We start from the raw sequence: 20,042 nt of genomic DNA, 5'->3' as shown, positions 1-20,042 counted from the left end.
CAGATATTTGATAGGTTTTACGGAATTAAGTTATGAAATACACTTAAGTTTGATTGAACACCTTTTATTCACTTCCTTTCGTCATAACCGATCTTTCCTAACTGCCCTTACTCTCGATCCCTCTCCCTCCTCTTTTCCTCATACTCCATCTCTGTTTTCCGAACAAGAGGTCCATGACTCTACAATTACTTTTCAATGAAAATAAAATTTAAACCAAAACAATAGTGATAGCATAGAGGTAACTCTAAGACCACTGGGTCCCGAAGAAAATCATTATTATTTCTGGCTCACTCAGTACCAGAACAACGGTCCCAAGCAGTCCCAAGCTATTTCACTCACCCCTGCATGTTCTGCATGAATCCACACACCCCTGTTGTTATCTGTCAAACTTTCATAGCGAATCAAAACAAACATAGTGTAGTAATAGAATTTCAACTAGAATAGGGTATGTTAATCGTTTGCTTGGGACCAATAGGCTATTAAAGTGGTGAGCCAATTTAAAATCGTTAGTTTTGTATTGATTGTTGGTGATAGTCGAGTACTTATTGTTAAGTACTTTCTATCTCGATTTTGAGTTGTTTCAATTCTCCGTGTAGTCAAGTAGTGAGCCAATTTAAAATCGTTAGTTTCCACCGGTTGGTTTTATTGAGAATAGCTGAATGTTCGGTATTTTTTGTGATTTACAATTCCAAAATACCGAACAAGGAAACCGTGATGATGTGTGTATATAATTGATTTTCCGTGTATTGCTCTAGTACCTCGCCACGATCATTTCTGAAGGGCGCCCTGCTGTCAAAAGAGTAACAACAAAAAAGAAAACGAAATTTTTCGATGGACGACGTTGCTCGAGAGTGGAAAACATTACTGGACTGAAAAATCGTTTTTAACCCGTGAAAAGCGTCCCGGACCGGGACAAAAACATCCACCATGGAAGGTTCGGGTGATATGCTGACGATCAACAACTTCTTCGAAAACGACATGCTGGATGTAAGTATCGAATTCTTGCATTGAAATACGGCTGAAAATTTGCGACTACTCCAAGCCAGGTGTGGAAAATCGATTGTCGAGGCTGAGCGCCTCTTTCTCCCATCCCATCCCGGGTGGGTTGGAAGGGAGAAAGCGGGCGAGGAAAATCGATTTTGACAGCTGTTGAATGTTTGTGGCGGGGTGGGTGGTGATGGGAGGTGATTGTTTATGTTTACGCTTTTTTTTTCGAGAGCTTGGAAAAAATATAAGGGATGCTAGTGCTGTGCAAGAGGAGTGGTTTAAATTTTGAGTCGTGTTTTCAGCTATCTTTGTCTTAAGTTTACGATAATAATACTGTGCTACCGTTTTACTATATAGTTTGATGTAAGTGACCTGATTCAACCATCCAAAACTAAGCCAAACAATCCGCGCGAATACGGCGCAGCAGCATCCCTTCCGCCGCCGCCGCTGCCGCACTTCCGCAATCTTCCTCATTTTGAGTTGCAATATCAAACAATATATAAGCAATCAAACTACTACATACGTTACGCAATAGTAAACGAATAATAATGACCAAAACACAATTATCGAGACACTAAACGAAAGCGATGAGTACCTCTTCTTCTACTACTACTACTAACATCTTCCACAATCGTTCAACAATAGTTTATTTTGTTAACCATCCACCATCTGTCCACTACTACCAAATCTGCCAACCAGAATTAAATTACAAAAAGCATTTTGTTCATTCACCCTTCTACCTATACATGTTACTGTTAATAGTTTAGTTTGAAACGCTAGTTTCTTGAGTTGATTTCCATTTCCCATTTTCAATTCAATTCCAAACACGACATTCTCTGTTTGACCGCTTGTTATACGTGTTTTCCGTTATCCTGTAAGCTAGAAAAGAGTTACTGACTGAACGAATGCACCGGTATTTTGCAGGGAAGCAGTGGTTTAGAATTCCCCGATTTAGATTTCATTTACGCGGATGCCGACTCACATGCGAACGAGATTGCGGAGCTGTACAGCTACACCGAGCAGGCCGAATTCCAGCACAATGTGAAGGTAAACGGTTTTTTTTATTTGGTTGAGCTTTCGCTCGGATTCTACAATTCGTGATGCATTGTAGGCATTTGAAGATCAGATGGAATACTACAAACTGCCGCCAAGTTGGCAGAAGCTGTCGGAAACGGAACAGCAGGGCATAATTCTCAAGCTGCTGAACCAGTTGGACATGTCCAAGAAGAGTCTAAGGATGAAGGCCGCTCGTTGTATTCTGTACCTTGCGCAGGGATGCTGGGCGGAAGTGCAGTGCGATCAAGAGCAGCAGGTTATAGCACGAAAGAACGTCATGCTGCTGTACGATGCGGGTGTTTTCGGAGCATTTGTCGAACTGCTGAATTTGGAAATTGAGTAAGAAATACCAGCCATATTGATTGTTCCGAATGTTCACAGTGTACTTTAATCTATCTAAAGCAATTCGTCGACCGCTAGCATTGCCATCCGGAAGGTTGCTGTCTCGTTGGCGGATTCGGTAGATTTGAGAGTAATTCTGTCGGTGTTGTATATTATTACCGAAGTCATGCGAGCAGATATAGAAACCGGTAATGAGGAATACGCTCACCTAGTGGCCAACTTTACCAATGAGATCAGTAAGTATTGAAACGACGATCATTATAAACTTCGTTTCTCTAGCTTTATCAACGGTTTGCCTTTTCCAGCGCATCCCATTGGAGATGAGCTACTCTCGGTGAAACTGCTCGGCATGATCACAAAGTTTTGCAGCGGTTTGGCACCGCACTTTCCAATGAAGAAAGTTCTATTGCTTCTCTGGAAGGTGTCCCTTGTTTCACTGGGTGGAATGGAAACATTAAAAGAATTGAAAGGTAATTGATCTTTCAAATATGAAACGACGCACGGTAGTGTTTGACGTACTTTAAATTGCAGACAAATACCGCGCAGAAGCCGGTCTCCCCCAGAACAAGGAGGACACCCTCGAAATCTCCAAGATCATGCGTGCCAGCTCGCCACCGATAACGGCACCCTCGAACGAGGACAATCAAAATCCCAAGCGGAGCAAGCCGTTGCGAAGAGTATGTACGAACACTACTAGTCAGTTGCAAGAGGTAGTAAAGCTTTCTTGAGTATTATTTTTTCTTCCTCTCTTTGATTCCCCACTTTTTTCGATTACAAACAACAATTCCTTTTGTTTTTCGTTAGTTTCAATTCCAATTTTCTCTTACAATTTTCCCCTAAATGATCAAATTTTTGCTCACAGTTTTTTTCTACCTTATCAAGATCAATCTTTTTTCAAGAGTTCAATCATTTTTCGAGATTTTTGAGATAAGATAAACGACAGAAGTCAGTCAAGAGAAGCGCGAACATAGCAGAAACATCTTCCAACAACTACAGAATCTATAGTAATATAGAAAACCTCGTTCGCCACCGTTCGAACGGCGAAACAACATCAACAACAGCGACAGCGAACCAATTTCAACTGCCTTATTGCTTTTCATAGAAAAACAAATATTTGCGTTTCTTTTTCGGTTTCCCATGGAGGGCGTGTTTTTTGGTTCTTCTCTTTTGTTTATACATTGCACTTTCTTTTCTGTAAATTATTGTATTCTTTTCCTTTTTTCATCACCACTCAGGAGAGCCATTTTGCTACCTTAAATTGCAATTACGAAGAAAAAAATATGTAATTAATCAACCACGGCGCATAATGCCAGAATGTACCGCATTCTATCAGTAGTCGTTCAAAATAATTCAACATTTGCCTGCTATGCATTATCTCCTGTACATACCTAAAATGTTTCACTGCTCATTATGTTACGTTTCGTTAGTCTCAACATTGCTCCGTATCATAGCACCATTAACTGTTTTCTGAGCGTTAATTTCCACATGGTGTAAACGTTACTTTCCTAGTTTGTTGTAGCTGTGTTAAAACTACACGTTGATGCATTTCGGTATTCTGTTCTGTTATCTCTTGTTGCAACTTCATTTACCACCATACTGACATCCAGGGATGGATCGCTCTTTGGGGCATCGTTCGTTACGTTTCAACATAGGCATCTAACGGTAAATCCAATTGGATTTGCAGCTGATCCATCTTAAAACGGATAGATTACTCATAAATATTTCCCGATTAAACTTCAAAACTTTCGCATCGTAAAGCCACACTCTGTGAAAACACGGAGTGTGACTAAACGGTGCGAAGTATGATCGGAAGCATTAATCTGATATAAGAGAATTAACTTAACATTTGATTGGAACTAACGTTAGCTTTCCATATTAAAAAGTAATAAACAATGCTCCTAAGAGCGATCGATCCCTGCTGACATCATTATCAAGTAATACCTAGTAGATGTTTAACTCATTTGCGATTTCATTTTGACTCGGGGCAATACAATTGTTACTTTTGGGTTGCAATATTGGATCGTTGCTCTGTTTTTATATTTTTCCTTATCATGCGGATTTGCACTCTCTTAGTTGTAATTGTTGGTTTCAGTATCTGAGTTATACAACAAACAAAAATAGGAAATTGCTTTTTGTTTAGTTGCGTTTGCTGTTCACTGTTGGTTAATGTACCATATACCTACCACTACTACTACAGTTATCAAGACCACCACTTACCTGGATATTATAACTGCTATTACTAAAATAATACCCCATATAAACAATCAGATCATGTAACATCTCTTACTAATCTAAAACGCATATCACATAACAGTACACAATTAGTCACGAAAGTAAATTTTACATACATGTTCCCTGATCCTTCCACTGGCATCAACCGAAGAAAATTTCTATGTTCAATGTAGTTTGTTGGCTACACACATAACCTCACCATCTCAAATCCATAAGTATTATCGTTAGGTGCTCTCCATAAACCACGTTCACAGATCTTGAGATATTCTAGACACCCGTTCCAAACCACCGAACCCCCCCCCCCCCCCCTCCCTATAAACTGTGAACGTGGTATATGCATATGCTCATAGGTACCGGTACCATAAACAAAATGTTTGTTTTGTCTGCTCTCTTTATACATCACTACACATCTTCACCGGATACAAAAATGAGCAACCTTTTGGGTTGGCATCTTTGCTATCCAATTCGTTCAGACCTTTTAGCAATAGATGGAATTCCTATGGCGACGGTTTCGGCGCGTTTTGGCTTCATTGAAATAGACAAAACACAACCACCGATGGTGGGGCAAAAGTTAGTTTCAGCAATAGGGTGGAAAAGGGTGCTTCTACAAATCTTGAAATGCCCCATGATATTGCCTCGGATATTGTCAGAACTTGGCGAACAGTAGAATCTATTGGATAATAGTGGTTTCCGAAAATAAAAGCAAAACATTAAGTCAGCTTTGATCTCACAATTACCTATCTGATCTAAGCTAATACAAACGCAGCCAGTACGAGAAAGCATCATGGAAAATGATTAGGTTAGATAACGCCTAATAATTTACTTGTCAACATTGATGTTTGCACCATATCTTTGATATGACACAAACATCAAAACGGCCAGGCCTACTGCGTTGCATTTGCCGCAAAGCATATTCTGTGAAATGATTCGAGTATAAATAAATCTATTTAAACAGCAATTCATTTCATGAACCTACAGGGGTGGAAGGATGCGTGGACATACTGTACCAAACGCTCCGATTTATGTAAGAGTGAATGTAACAATAATATGTGATGTAATGAATGATTTATATAATATAGTGTAATCGAAAGATCTCACCTACTGCCTCCAATGTTAGCCAAATTCCTAATTTATAGATAAAAATGGAATGATCGCACCAAAATTGGTCAACTTTTCCGAGCTCTGAAAACTGCTATGAAATGTCACCTCCTTCGGTCGCTTCTCCTTGATGTAGCTGCATAGGACGGTTGGATGTTGGAGGTTTAATTGAGATTTCTTTTTTCGTAACTACATACCACTTGATTGGGGATCCAGCGCTTATGCGAGGAGGGCAACTCATTTGAGTCTGTACATTCCGTGGTATTACGTGGACCCTGATGAGGATATCTGAAGTTTAGCATAATTTTTCGAACTTTTTTCCAAAATCTTACTATAACTAACGGAAACCAGCACTCTATTCTATCGATGAAAAAACAAACGCGGATCGAAAGCACAAACATGCTTACCTTCATAATGAAGGTAAGCAATAAATGGACATAAAATGATAAACTCCCAAAATTATATAAAATGAAACAGTTCCACCAAAACGGATGGTTTGCATCAGGGTGCCTTCCATTCATTTTGGCTAAAAAAAAAAAGTAAGAGGTTGTATCCAAGACACGACCATAGATTTGACGTAGGATTACGAAAGGTAGTATAGCAAAAGTATAGTAAATATTAAATTGATTTCGTACAATTGTAGAAATTTGAATAGATTGAACTGCCCATCAATTTTGGCATTCGAAAATGAAATCTGCATACCGGACGGTACTTACCTTTATGCTTTTAGATGCAAATTTTTAGCCCCTCCTACTAAGAGAATTCGGCACGATTAGATTTTGGTATAATTCTCTTAATAGGAGGGGTTCAAATTTGCATCAAAAGGCATAAAGATAGGTACCGTCTAGCATGCTACCACGGTATCATGGAAAAGCTTCGTTTTATGATGACGTAATTACGCATTTCCGTGCACAAAACGCACGGAATTTTTGGCTTTTTCCATAAAAGAAAAATATGCGAAAATTGATTGTAGGAATCAAAGATGGGATACCTCGACAAATGTTCAAATAAAACTCTTTAAAAAATTTAAGGTGGTCCTGAGAAGGGCCGTTTTGTCGTGATGGTTGAGTAATGCTCAGCTGGGTGTTTAACACTGATGAGGCTGTCGAGCTGTATGTTGTTTGAAGCGAGGGTGACTCGCTTGGCATAGATGACCGACCCCCGCACGGAGCGACTCACGAAGAGCTACTGATTCTGATTCTGATTCCAAGCGGTGGTGCTTCTTCTTCCTATAGTTGCTTATGTGGGCTCTGCAGCTTGCTGTTTGCAGGCAACCTTTCGTAGCGTACGGGAGAAAACGCGCCGAAAGCATTGCTGCTGCTGCTGCTACTGCTGATAATTTTGATCACCATTGCAACAGTCGGGCATTTGTGTATTTTTCAATAGTAACCTATTGAAAATTAATAGTGTTCATTTTAGCAGATTGGTAGATAAATTTCCAATCGTTTGGTTTGTTTAGAATTAAAATCCATCTGCTATTGGTAGAAACCTGACCAATTCAGGCCTTACATTAATTTGATAACGGCGCAAAAGCATTTGTAAACAAACTTTCTAAGGCCTTTTACACGCAAACCAAAGTATGCCCGCGCAAACCAACAACATCATCGGATAGGGGCAACTATCACCTTTCCGAAAGTGGTATTGGTTTGCGTGGGCGTACTTTGGTTCGCGTGTAAAGGGCCTTAGAAAGTTTGTTTACAAATGCTTTTGTCCCGTTATCAAATGTTATGCCTGAATTTTCGAAAGCGGTCGATTTTGGCTTTTTTTTTGTAAATCCTGTGGAGATCTATCTAGCCCTGACGTATGTAATTTCAAGTAGGTCCTAAGTAACATTGACAGATTCTCTTCGTTCACTTTCTCTTTGCATCCCCACGGCCATGTAAAGATATACCCAGGTATTTTCAGCACACAGATCGATAAAAGAAGCTTTTATCTAGCATCTTATACGACAAACACATCAAGAAACGGTTCTATGCTCAAGTTATTAAAGAGAAAGAGAAAGTCGACGAAGAGAATCGATCAATGTTACTTAGGACCAAATGCAATGTTTAGCTGGATTTGTGAAAGTAAAACAAATCCTAGCTGGCTCTGCATGATGATTTTGTTTGATTGTATTATTTTGTAAAGCCGCCGGGAAATACCAGCTGGTGATTTGTTTTTGTTTTTATGATATCTCCTTACTAGAAAACAGGCAAAAACTCACAAACAGGCTTCTTTTCATGGTATACAGTGTGATAATTAAGTAATCAATTAATCTCAATTAATTATCTCAACATCTGCCACTAACCATTCATAAATTTCGGTAACATACAAGAAATTCAATAATCCATATTAAATTTCCTATGAAAGCGTCGATCGAAACAAACTTTTTGACGTCACTACAAGGGTGATTGAGTAAACGAATGAAACTAATCGTGCGAAGCGGAATGAACATCGAGTGAAAACGAATTGCACTAATACATTCAGGCCTACAATTCCACACCTTCTATAGACCAGGTTGAGCTTTGATAATTAGCTGCTTGCGGGAACTGACATCCGATTGACCTTTACAAATGTCCAAAACATACTCTTTAACAAATTTGTGGTGGTCCTGAAAAGGACCGTTTAGTCGTGATGGTTGAGTAATGCTGAGCTATTAGGGTGTTCAACAAGGATGAGGCTGGTGAGCTGTTAATTGTTTGGAGCAAGGTTGACGCGCTAGGCATTGATGACCCACAGCTACTCACGAGGAAACTGATATCGATCGCGACGCGGCTTCTTCTTCCCTTCTATGGATGCTCGCTGCTTTCAGGCTGCCTTTCGTGGTGTACTGGAGAACAATGTAAACGCCACACGCCGAAACTGCTGCTACTGATGCTGCTGCTGCGGACACCGTCGACCGGGCACCACCACACACGGTGATTAAATGAGCACCATTCAGTGAGACAGGATCGAATTCGATTTTTAAATCTGTGTTAGGGAATGCGCTGTTTGCAGGTAATCGGTGATAATTTTCATCACCATTGCAAAAGTTGGACATTGTTTATTTTTCAATAGTGACCTATTGAAAATTAAAAGTGTTTATTTTAGAAATTTGCTAAATAAATTTCCAATCGTTTGGCTTGTTTAGAATTAAAATACATCTGCTATTGACAGAGTTATATGTATGTGATCAACACCTGACCTCTTTTCGTAATGCGGTCGAATTTTCTTATCTGAAATTGCACCCCCAAAAATGTTGCCGTAAGACGTAATCCTACGTAAAAAAATACTCTTTGCCAAATTTATGATGGTCATGAAAAGGACCGATTGTCGTGATGGTTGAGTAATGCTGATCTATTAGGGTGTTCAACACGGATAAGGCTGGCGAGCTGTGTGTTACATGGAACTCACAAACAGGCTGCTTTTTCATGGTATACACAGTGTGATGTTCAATAATCAATTAATTATTTCAACATTTAGTGGCAGACCATTCATAAATTTTGGTAACATACACAAATTATATAATTAATATTAATTTCCTATGCCGATCGAAACAAACATTATGACGTCACTACAAGGGTGACTGAGTAAACGAATCGTGCGAATCGAAATGAAAACCGAGTGAAAACGAATTGCACCAATACATTCAGGCCTACAATTCCACACCTCCTATAGACCAGGTTGAGCTTTGATAATTAGCTGCTTACGGGAACTGACATCCGATTGATGACATATACAATATCCAAAACATAAATACTCTTTAACAAATTTGTGGTGGTTCTGAAAAGGACCGTTTAGTCGTGAAGGTTGAGTAATGCTGAGCTATTAGGGTGAGGCTGGGGAGCTGTTAATTGTTTGGAGCAAGGTTGACACGCTTGGCATAGATGACCCACAGCTACTCACGAGGAAACTGATTTCGATCCAGCGGCTTCTTCCTCCTTCTATGGGTGCTCATGTGGGCTCTGCAGTTCACTGCTTGCAGGCTGCCTTTCGTGGGGTACGCCACACGCTAATCACTGCTGCTGCTGCTGACGTTGACGACCGGACACCACCACACACGGTGATTGAATGAGCACCGTTCAGTGAGACAGGATGGAATTCGATTTTTAAATCTGTGTTAGGGAATGCGCTGTTTGCAGGTAATCGGTGATAATTTTGATCACCATTGCAACAGTTGGACATTTGTGTATTTTTCAATAGTGACCTATTGAAAATTAATAAAGTGTTCAATTTAGCAGATTGGTAGATAAATTCCCAATTCTTTTGCTTGTTTAGAATTAAAATTCATCTGCTATTGACAGAGGTATATGTGGTCAAAACCTGACCTATTTTCGTCCCGCGGTCGATTTTGGTTTTTTTGAAATTGCACCCCCAATATGTTGCCGAAAGACGTAATCCTACGTCAAAAAAAACTAAAAGTGACCTATGGGGTTGTACATTGCGTGACGTAGGACTGCGTGGTCTTATATAATAAATGTTATTTGTTAACTGCAGCAGGAGCTTGTGTTTTGTGTAGGAATAGGAATTCGAGCGGGGTTCTCTCTGTTTATACTCTTTAGTATGACTATGATTGCCCTGAAAAGAACCTTTTGCAATGGATTTTAGTTGGGACATGTTCAGAAATTTAACTCTTTTTCAAAATTTTGGTGGCCCTGAAAAGGGCCGATGGTATTTAGAATAGGCTTAAAGCCTTTGGAAAATGATGATGACGTGTAGGCAGCTGGATCAGCAAATCGGACCGGACAATCCCATATTCTTCGGTTCAATTTGCTGCTAGACCGGGGTAGAACTGGTGCCTGCGACAGGTTGGAAGGCAGGCCGCAGAATATCAGTGTCCACCCAGCTAAAGCTCCTCCCCCTCCTCCTTCCCTCAACAAGTTGGTAAATTTTAGCCTTTAGCAGAAAGAAGCTTAACACTTTTTTCGGCGAATTTATGATCCTGTTTCACGTCATGGTTCTTCTCTATGCCTGTTCAGATAAATTAATACTTTTATTTATTTTTTCTACTGCGCTAAATCTGTGAGTAGTCGGGATGTCGCTTGCGTGCTCGAATCATTGAAAATTCGATATATATTGAATCGAATAGCTGGAAAAATCTTTACGATTAATCGTTAATCGAATAATTGGAATTTTAGGCATCCCTAGAAAATAATGTAATTTCATGTTTTTTTGGTGGTCCTTCGAAAATATCGAACAGCATAATTAATCATTTTGGCCGACCATTTTCCACAGAGATGGCGCTGTTCCGCTGGTAGGAAGTGATAAAAATCCCCATATAGAAATTTAGAGAAGTGGGAATAATTCGCTTTCGGTGCATATTCAACGACAACCTAAAGAAATTAATCAGGGACTTTGAAGTTCAGTTTTTTCCCGGAAATTATTGTTAAACAAGCTACAATTAAATAAAAATGATTTTTCACCATACCGTTTTACCTGATTTACTACCAGCTCCCAGAGAGTGTGGTGTATTTTGTTGACACTCGATTTGTGATTACAAAATAGAGTACCTAACACTACTAAACATGTCTGGTACCTCTATATATGCATTTGCTTTAACATTTGAAGTCCCTCCTTTTTTACATATTCTGCGCAAAAGATACTTTATCCCCGCCCCATACATAAAATTCGGTGGGAAATTCTGTGAGGGGTGAGCTATTTTGTGTGCAGAATGTGTAAAAAAGGAGGGTCTTCGAATAATAATCTAAATGCATATATAGAGGTACCAGACATGTTTTGCACTGCAGTATCCTCTGTGAACAATTATAGGAAAACAGATTGTGAGTAGTTTCCGATAGATGTCACCTCAAACAACAGCTGTGACATTTGATGGAACATGAATGCAGAAGCTTGACAAAATGATCAATTGCAACCAGCAAGTGTAAGCCAAGAACCATTGCTATGACGACGACTGAATTAAGGGGCTTAGAAGCAGAGGCGTCAATTCTCTTCATTGATTTCCTCTTTTGATGGCTTCACTAACCTATTTCGCACTATGCTCTTATATCATCCAAAACAACAAACGTATCAATGAATGTGTTTGCCGTCGAGTTATTAACGAAACAGAAAGTCGATGAAAAGAATCGATCAAAATCACTTGCACCCCTGCTTCCAAATTTGGTTACAAGATTACAACTCTGGAGAGCATTTTGTGTCGTCGTTGGGGGCGTGTGGATCTGAATATGGCGATGAGTGTGCAAAATGTTACGCAATTGCATCCTCCCTATTCGCACATGCCCGAAGATCGTGGGCGAATGCCACTTCGAGTTGTTTCATCAACTACCGATTCTCTGATGACTGTGTTGGGGAAGCAGCAATGCTACATCGACATGTTTCGTCTAGAAACGATTCTCTGGTGACTGTGTTGGGGAAGCAGCAATGCTACATCGACATGTTTCGTCTAGAAACGATTCTCTGGTGACTGTGTTGGGGAAGCAGAACGCTCCTTTCTCGTCAATCGTCGTCTCCTGGTACTGCTGGTACTCCGAAACCAGGTCGTTCATGTTCGGTGAACTCAATGTCGTCCGTTCCCTCGCCGGTGTACCAGTGTAAGAAGACGTTCCGGTGGAACATGGCCGTAAATTATTCGGCTATGCGTTTGAAAATTTCCTGAACCGGCGATGAAGGTGGACGACATTTTCAAACGCACTCGGCGGTTTTCCCGTTGCTGGGAATCCATTCCACGAAATACCTGCTGTTTTAAATCTGTGCGTTAAACATCGCTTCGTCGACCTCGTTAATGAACATTAGTCCTTGGAAGAAGGCCGCCACAGTAAGATATCGACCGTGTAAAAAAACCGAAGGAGCCATCATATTTTTAGCGTCAAACAGCTGCTGCGTTAGTTCCGGGAGAGACAGCGTACGGTATTGTTGCGATTCCCGCGACGTCAGGGGAGCAAACCCGGTCAAGAAAAAATGTAATCAACTGACCCGGGAAGTACAAACACGTGGTAACGCCAGACATCGTAACCGAGGCTAGATGATTCAAATCGCCAGCTGGTGAGCTGCAATGTTCGGAAGCAAATGTCGTATTTTCCACTAGCTGATAAGCGTTGCGTTGTACGGCTCTGTGACGGTGGGGGAGACTTTGTGCGATGGAACGACGGAGAACGGGTTCATGATGCGATCCGGGTATTCTTCTCGAATCTTTGAGATTAGTAGCGTGCCCATTCCTGTGGAGAGAAAGGTATTTTTGCTACTGAATTCCGCCAACGTTACAAAAAAATTAAAATTTACCTGAGCCAGTTCCACCGCCGAGCGAGCGTAAGCTGAAAGCCCTGCAGGCAATCGCAACCCTCGGATTCCTTACGGACGACATCCAGCACTGAATCCACCAGTTCAGCACCCTTGGTGTAGTGTCGTTTGACCCAGTTGTTACCAGCACCGGACTATCCGAAAACGAAGTTATTCGGTCGGAACAGGTGTACAAATGGTCCCGTTCTTTGTTGGCTCTTAGAGCCTCAGCGTAGCCAGCTATCCACATGACATGTGCAGATTGTTTTGATCTATGTTTCGCCGTGCGAGACCCTTATTTCAAATCGGCCCTCTCAGAGGTCGATTTCGCTCAAAAATATAAAATTTCGAATACTGATATCAAATGAAAACGGTTTATTAGTTCGTTCGTTGATTATTCTTTAAATGTAATAGATAATGCTAACCACGTAGAAGCTTTCGATCATATTGACATACCTTTCCTTTTGCTTAAATTGCAGTGTTCCCATCAGTGCTGAGATTTGTCATTGTCATTGACAGACTTTCACGCGATATTGATAAAATTGTTTTTCACATAGTCACTGATAGAAAGCCTTGATCCTCAAAAAAACCTTTGCCAAAATCTCATTCATTTTTTCGTGAATGCCAAAGATTCACCTGGTAACAAAAAGTGTAATGTATGCATTCTGAGTATTTTTTTTGTTATTCAAGTAGGGTAAATTATGGCTTCGGCACCCATTGACTGTTTTCGGCAACCGAAATTGAAACGTTTATTTCACTGTATTTTCCCATCAAAACTCTTCGCTGAATGTATTAAGCCGATTCCTTACCTTTTCAGCTTCAATCTGATTACATTTTTACGACTGTGAATTCCTGTTATACCATATTTTTCTTTAAATGAAATATACATACTACAAAATACGGCTGATTTCGAGTTGCCGATAATAGTACAGCTGGTTAACACGCAGTTCAAATGGAAAGGGTGCCGAAGAAAAAGAGACTGCCGACAATAGTCACTCTCACCTGAGAAGTTTGGAGCGTTGTAAAAACATGTTCAACCCGTTTTGATCAATTCTGTCGATTGGAATTGGTAGAACAGCAAGCAGCAGATAAATGTCAACAAACAAAACCGTCATGTATGTGTGTGACGCTGAGAAATCGCTAATAGAAGTTCGGACGCTGCTTAGATTGACGAGAATACGTAAATTCCCCTAGTTCAGAACGTAGGGGTTTGCTCACTTTAACGGCTCCATGTAATCGTTTTGCTCAAGCCATTTAATTTCGTTTCAAATTTAGTCAATAAAAAAATCTGCAGATGCTCGTCACTGACAGCATTGTAACTGACAGTTGACATGGTTTGCTTTGACCATGACTGTTAGCTCAAATGAGTGACCAGTAGAATTTTGAATATCACCGTGTATTGTCGAGAGTTTGCAGCACTGGTTCCCATACATATAGTGCAGAGTGCTCGGTAAGCTTTAAAGGGTACTCGGTACTTATTACGGTGTCGTTTGTAAAATTTAAAAGGCTGTCAATACAGTAGGGTAAATGATGGCTTCAGTATCCATTGACTGTTTACGGCAACCCAAATTTAAACGTTAATTTCGCTGTATGTTCTTACCAAAACACTGCGCTGAATGTATTTAAACGGTTCCTTAGTCTCTCAGCTCTAATCTGATTACACTTTTACAACTGAGCAAACCTGTTATACCAGGTTTTTCTTCAAATATAATATATGCGCACTTCAAAATACGACTGAGTTCGAGTTGCCGATAATAGAATAGCTGGGTAACACCATAGAGGTAACTCTAAGACAAGTAGGTCCCGAAGAAACGTGCTCAACTTTTTGGCTCACCTCTGGTACTATCTTCGGTCCCAAGCTTGTCGAATCACCCCTCGAAACATAGGAAAAACCAATAACCCCTCATTTTATCTGTCAAACTTTCAAAGCGAATCAAAACAAACATTGCGTAGTACTAGAATTTCGACTAGAATAGGGTACGTTAATCGTTTGCTTGGGACCAATAGGCTACTAAAGTGGTGAGCCAATTTAAAATCGTTAGTTTCGTATTGATTGTTGGTAACACGCAGTTAAAATGCAAGGGTTGCCGAAGAAAAAGAGGCTGCCGAAAATAGTCACACTAACCTGAGAAGTTTGGAGCGTTGTAAAAAACGTTTTCAAACCGTTTTGGACAATGCTTTGGATTGGAATAGATGGAATAGCAAGCAGCAGATAAATGTCAACAGACAAATACGTCATATGTAAGCCGCTGAGAAATTGCTAATAGAAGTGCGTTCGCTGCTTAGATTTTGACGAGAATACGAGAATTCCCCTACCTATGAAAATTTCCTATATGCACATGGTAATTTTTCGATCTTATGTTACATTCAAACGTGAAACCCAAAGCATGAGTATTAACATAGACGTAACTAGGACGTTGGGCTGGGGGGCCATAACTCTAGTTGACAAGACATAAATCATCAGTAGTATAGGGAGTTCACAAATATATTTTCGAGAAGCCATTCGAACTATCCTCGTAATTCCCTTAAAACTATTCGCAGAGTTCTTTTGCAAGTATGCCCAAAGCCACCCCACTGAACTTGACGTTCTCTGGAGTAACCATTGTTACGAGGCTCTTTTGGATATGCTAGAAATAGACATTTTGATTTACGGTACTACCTGCCAGAAAATTGGATAATCCGATAAATCCCATTTCAACGCCTGTTCCATATTAACACACGTCATTTTCACCCCTTAATAAGAAACATCCTTCACACCTATCATAATGTATGAGATGGACTAAGATGAGTCAAGTAAAAAAAAACCTATGTACGCATTCCATAAATCATTGATGTAGTTGGGTCACATCTTAATTCACCTCACTATACTGATATTATTGCACACCCACAATATTAAAACGAAACTGTTAATGCTTGTGTTCGACACTCTCTATCTCTATAATAGTTACAAACTGGTTGTTTCAATCCATCACTATATACTGCATTAAACATAATTATTACTGTTACATACCTATCTATTAGATATCATAAAGTGGTTACAAAACTAATAGTTCGTGTCACGTAACCAATAAATCAGTATCTATCCCACGTGAAGAGCGTCCCAAATACGTTCGTTACTAATGCTTTCTGGATTCCATGGCTGGTTCAACGGACAACTCACTTGACTCACACGTAGAGTCTCATCAAACAAAGTTCCCTCGATGAGCAAGAGCAACTTGGTCTGGAAATGGAAACACCCTCGACCGAGAACGAGGAAGAGCTGTCGGAGTACTTCCGACAGTACGAGGATCCGGTTAATGGTGCCAATGCGCCCAACCCTGATGCTCCCGGTGCTGAAGGTACTCGAAGAATCTTATAATTGCTTTAACAGCACGGATCATAACTTTTGTTTATTTCTAAAGATGAAACTACGCCGCCTGCGGAAAGTAATGACGCCCCGGAGCAACTGACCAATAAACTACCATGGGCGCCGAAAATTCGGCGAAAAGATATCGAAATCTTTCTGAACACGTCCCGGAGCAAATTTATAGGGTACATACTGAAGGATGACCACAATACGTTGGCTGGACTGCCGCAACCCATCAAGGAGGGATTTTTTACACTGAAGAAGGTACCTAAATGTGTAAAGTGTTTTCCTATACAAGCAAAAATTAACATCAACGACCCTTGCAGCACATGTACGTCAGTCTTGCGGATGTACAAATCAAAAAAGAGGAAGAAATAACCCGTAATCCGATTTCCACCTCGGAAGGCGAAATCCCGCAAACGCCAACCGAAATACTATACCAAGCAATACTCCCGAATCTTCCACAGTACATGATTTCGTTGCTCAAGATACTGCTAGCAGCGGCACCGACTTCGAAGTCCAAAACCGAAAGTATCAACATCATGGCCGATGTACTGCCGGAGGATATGCCGTAAGTTTGCCGACCCTATTGTTTCCTATCTCACGCTTGATGATTCTTTTATGTTTCGTTCCCAGAATGACCGTAACCCAATCCACCAAGCTGGGCATCGACGTCAGTCGACACAAGGAGATCACCGTCAAAGCCGTTTCCGCCATACTGCTACTCTATTTGAAGCATTTCAAGATCAATCACATTTACCAGTTCGAATTTATGTCTCAACACTTGGTATTTGCCAACTGCATACCCCTGGTGTTGAAATTCTTCAACCAGAACATCATGAGCTACGTTGGTTCCAAGAACGTTATTCCCATCATGGACTTCCCATCGTGCGTGATCGGCGAACAACCGGAGCTTACCTCGGAATCGTTAATCATCGGAGATTCCGCTCCGTATTCTTGGCGTAACGTATTCTCCTGCATCAATCTACTGCGCATTTTAAACAAGCTAACCAAGTGGAAGCACTCCCGCATTATGATGCTGGTGGTATTCAAGTCATCGCCGATCCTCAAACGAACGCTCAAGGTTCGTCATGCTCTGATGCAGCTGTACGTCCTAAAGCTGCTCAAAATGCAAACCAAATATCTGGGACGGCAGTGGCGCAAGTCTAATATGAAAACCATCAGCGCAATATACGCCAAAGTGAGACACCGGTTGAACGACGATTGGGCGTTCGGAAACGACCTGGATGCCCGACCGTGGGATTTCCAAGCGGAGGAATGTGCTCTGAGGAATTGCGTAGATCGGTTCAACAATCGGCGTTATCTGCAGATGAACGCTCCCGATCTAATTGCGAGAGAATTCGATGATCCCATTGAGGGCGATATGGTCAATGGGGGTAATAATGGAACTAACGGGACAAACGGACGAAAACCGGAAGAGATTGAGCTGAGCGAGGAGTTCAAGCAAAATTACGAACTGTGGCTGCAGCAAGAGGTGTACAATAACAATATAGATTGGGACTTGTTGCTGTCGAGTGAGGATTTATCGTAGGTTTGTATGTTCTTTAATTTATGTTTTGCGAGCAAAATTTATACGTGTATGAAGTTATATTTATGACACAACATTAATTATAAAGTGACAACCGAATAAAGCTGAGCCGGTACATTAATAAACGAACTTGAGATAATTATTGTTATTAAAAAAAAATAACTGAACACGCTCTTCATTTAATGATGACAATGATTGAATTGAAATTTATTGGAAGCTAAGAAGTATAGCAATCTTAAGAGAATTGTGACCAATTGATTGAAATCAAATTTGATGTAGATTTTCGTTTAAATGCTTCCCAAAAGAAAACATCTATGATGTAGGCATGAAAAGTAGAAAGATGCATATAAAAAAATAACTTCCATGCGGGTATATTAAAAAAAATAACTTAGGAAAACGTTCAACCCACTCTTAAAGCTCTTCAAAGGAGATTACGTAAAAAGGTTTGGTATAAGAGAGATAGGGGTAAGGAAGATCACCATTAAATCCACAAAGTGAATAGAAATGTAACTGTAATGATATCCAAATGTTGGATTAGGCTATTGGTAATTCATTGCAATTGATATGCTAAATGAAAATGGCTGAATTCTTGTTTAAATTGTTAAAATGAAAGGTCAACAAACCTGTTTCCGAAAAATGCGTATAGTTCTGATTTCATCCCTGAAAGCAAATATTTAGGCGTAATCTATGTTCTTCCTCTATATTGAATTATTACAAAGCTTCACGCCTGATGGTTATGCTTCCCACACTACAATTCACGTGGCGCATTATACCCAGTATAGAGTGACAAATAGTAATGTTAATTATAACTCTATAAATTTATTAATTAACTTTCCCGTTGAGCTTTCAAGCCGAGAGATCAAGGATGTACAAATTGCCTCAATTAATTGGGAGATTGCCGTAAAAGCTCTATGCAGATGTCGCCACTGCATGATGTTGATAATGTTGACACTACGAAGCACGAACAGTTTTGATCAGTTCATCAAGTCCTCATCGTGGTTCCCAGGACCTGGAACGTGACGATGACACCGGAGGCATTGCGACGCAAACGACGATTCCCAGCTGTCCTCAGAAATCTAGATAAGGAAGCTAGGTTTCTAGATGCTTCAGTCAGTCTATTAGTGAGTTTTGAAGAGTGATGTAGTGAAAACTAGCTTAACTAAAAGTCGTGAATGAATAAATAGTGCTAAGTGAAAGTAAAACATATTTTTTAAACACACGCTATATATGTATTTAACATAAATTTACATAATAAAAATACCTAAAATACAGCATGCCGCCTACTTTATGCAAGCAAATAAATAGCTGTTCATTTTTATCGGGCAACTCTACATTCTGCGCTCTTAGCGTTAGTAGTTACTGCAGTAACGCAATTTAGTCCGTTATGGTTGGAACGTCAAACCAAACGTTGACCAAAAAGTTATGTTAATATTTGGCATGGGTTAACAATTTCCATTCAATTTAATTACCTTAGCTTTTCTCCAGGTGTTATTTTCGATGATTAATTCCTCGCACAGTACAAAGGGTCACACAGGAGGAGATCGGTCGGCTGAAGAACAATAAAGCAACTGGTGTAGATCAACTACCAAGTGAGCTAATAAAATACGGTGGGCACTGGCTAGAGCGCTGCACTGGGTAATTGCTAAGATTTGGGAGGAGGAGATATTACCGGAGGAGTGGATAGAAGGTGTCGTATGCCCAATCTACAAAAAGGGCAACAAGTTGGATTGCTGCAACTACCAAGCGATCACACTACTGAGCGCCGCCTACAAGGTACTCTCCCAAATTCTATGCCGCCGGCGCTGCCTTTCACCATTTGCAAGAGAGTTCGTGGGGCAATACCAGGCGGGATTCATGGGTGCCCGCGCTACCACGGACCAAATTTTTGCGATTCGGCAGGTTCTACAGAAATGCCGCGAATACAACGTGCCCACAAATCATTTGTTCATCGATTTCAAATCCGCATACGACACAATCGATCGAGATCAGCTATGACATATTATGCACAAGTACGGATTTCCGGATAAGCTGACACGATTAGTCAAGGCGACGATAGATCGAGTGATGTGCGTTGTTCGAGTATCGGGGACACTCTCGAGTCCCTTTGAATCTCGAAGGGGGTTACGGCAAGGTGATGGACTTTCGTGTCTGCTATTCAACATCGCGTTAGAAGGTGTGAACAGAAGAGCTGGGATAGACACGAGTGGCACGATCTTCAGGAAGTCCATCCAGCTTCTTGGC

At 40.5% G+C, this 20,042-nt stretch overlaps 1 protein-coding gene and 1 pseudogene across 2 annotated transcripts; one reads left to right on the top strand and one right to left on the bottom strand.

The window, feature by feature from the left end:
* The first annotated feature begins 838 nt into the window (after positions 1 to 838).
* Strip (striatin interacting protein) lies at positions 839 to 17,933 on the top strand. Of its 2 annotated transcripts, none has more exons than XM_065237235.1 (10): positions 839 to 987; positions 1,912 to 2,034; positions 2,099 to 2,382; positions 2,446 to 2,621; positions 2,691 to 2,855; positions 2,917 to 3,062; positions 16,082 to 16,244; positions 16,308 to 16,516; positions 16,579 to 16,823; positions 16,889 to 17,933. In XM_065237235.1, the coding sequence occupies exons 1-10, from the start codon at positions 928 to 930 to the stop codon at positions 17,802 to 17,804; spliced, it is 2,487 nt and encodes an 828-aa protein (XP_065093307.1). In that variant the 5' UTR covers positions 839 to 927; the 3' UTR covers positions 17,805 to 17,933. The 2 variants fall into 2 exon arrangements, with proteins under 2 accessions (XP_065093307.1, XP_065093306.1); XM_065237234.1 differs by having other exon boundaries at positions 2,917 to 3,095.
* On the bottom strand, positions 11,953 to 13,593 carry LOC135714000 (tubulin beta chain-like; annotated as a pseudogene).
* Positions 17,934 to 20,042: the final 2,109 nt, after the last annotated feature.

This window comes from Ochlerotatus camptorhynchus, unplaced genomic scaffold (assembly GCF_037179485.1).
Source record: "Ochlerotatus camptorhynchus isolate MF236.1 unplaced genomic scaffold, CSIRO-AGI_Acam_v1.1 ptg000598l, whole genome shotgun sequence".
In the NCBI taxonomy this organism is placed as follows: Eukaryota; Metazoa; Arthropoda; class Insecta; order Diptera; family Culicidae; genus Ochlerotatus; species Ochlerotatus camptorhynchus.
This window is presented reverse-complemented; position numbering and strand designations above follow the sequence as displayed.

Excerpts from the sequence above, each read along its gene's own strand:
- Strip (XM_065237234.1), top strand. The coding sequence starts at position 928 with ATGGAAGGTTCGGGTGATATGCTGACGATCAACAACTTCTTCGAAAAC. Across the intron at positions 2,383-2,445 it reads CTGCTGAATTTGGAAATTGA|CAATTCGTCGACCGCTAGCA; the intron begins GTAAGAAATACC and ends ATCTATCTAAAG. Across the intron at positions 2,622-2,690 it reads CAACTTTACCAATGAGATCA|CGCATCCCATTGGAGATGAG; the intron begins GTAAGTATTGAA and ends TGCCTTTTCCAG.